Source organism: Eptesicus fuscus, chromosome 13 (genome assembly GCF_027574615.1).
Source record: "Eptesicus fuscus isolate TK198812 chromosome 13, DD_ASM_mEF_20220401, whole genome shotgun sequence".
NCBI lineage: Eukaryota > Metazoa > Chordata > Mammalia > Chiroptera > Vespertilionidae > Eptesicus > Eptesicus fuscus.
In genome coordinates this window covers 77,429,074-77,430,182 of record NC_072485.1, presented here as the reverse complement: position 1 = coordinate 77,430,182, position 1,109 = coordinate 77,429,074, and the positions used below count along the sequence as shown (strand labels likewise).

Below are 1,109 nucleotides of genomic sequence, written 5' to 3'. Positions count from 1 at the left end.
CACGGAGGCCGCTCGCCGTCCCCGAGCTGTCCTCTCACATGCCAGGGAGGCCCTGGGCCGGAGCGTGGCCTGCTCGGGGGGCTGCGGAGGGGACAGGGCCAGCCCTGGGTGTGGGCGTGGCCTAGGAGACGCCCCGCTGTCCTGAGCTCCTGGCCCAGGCCCCTGGCCGCAGGGTGGGCACTTGGTAGAGCCCTGCCTGGAACTCAGGGCCCAGCGGTGGTCTGGGCCACAACACATCGCTGCTGCCCGCCCGCCCTCGGCATGGCCTCCTGGTTTGGGGGGAGCGCGGGCCCCGACCCCCTCATGGTCCTGCTGGTGATTATCTTGCTGGCGCGCTTCATTCTGTGGTCCTGCCTCGGGAGGTACATTGACTACAGACTGGCCCGGCGGCAGCAGCCCCCCAAACCCAAGGAGGACTAGGGCCTCTCTGAACGCCAGGCACATCCCCTCCGGAGGGCACTGCCCCTGAGATGCCCGACCCTGAGTCTGAGGGTGGGGGGGCCGGGGGTCGTGGAGCAGGGCCGGCAAAGGACCCTGGTGCCCCACCCCCGGGGCAGAGTGGACGATGGCCCACCTAGACTGACCAGGGCTGCCCTGATCACGCCCTCCATCCCACGCCGGGGGGCAGAGGGGCCTCCGCTGCCTGTCTGCCACTGCCTGGGGCCCCCTGTCGGAGTGAGTGATCCGGGGGGAGGTCTCGCTTTAAGACTTTCTGTGCTTCTAATTCTTTACAAACGTGTTTGCAGAAGGAGGTGGGGGTGAACCAGAGGGGTTGGGTGGGGGGGGGGCACAAGAACAGATGTGACCACACCACAGCCAGCCTGCCAGCAAGAGTCACCCCCCTGTCTCAGTCACCTCCTGCCCCCCCAGAGGGATGAGTAAGTGCAGGCAGGGCCTCGGTTTCCCCCAGAGCAGATCCCCGGGAAGAGGTTTACTTGGGGCAGGAGAACCTGGCGGTGCGGGGGCTAACGATGAAGCCGTGAGGCTGGCGGGAAGGGAAGTGGGGGGCAGAGGAGGGCCAAGGCTGACCTTCAAGGACACACCGCACGGTGTCTGTCTCTCCACGTCCCGCCTGGATGCATGGTGACCTGCAGAAGAAATGGCCCCTT

At 67.2% G+C, this 1,109-nt stretch overlaps 1 protein-coding gene across 1 annotated transcript; it reads left to right on the top strand.

Moving 5' to 3' along the window:
* Positions 1-261: 261 nt before the first annotated feature.
* On the top strand, positions 262-420 carry SMIM38 (small integral membrane protein 38). Its single transcript, XM_054724589.1, has one exon. The coding sequence runs from the start codon at positions 262-264 to the stop codon at positions 418-420; it is 159 nt and encodes a 52-aa protein (XP_054580564.1).
* The last annotated feature ends 689 nt before the right edge of the window (positions 421-1,109 follow it).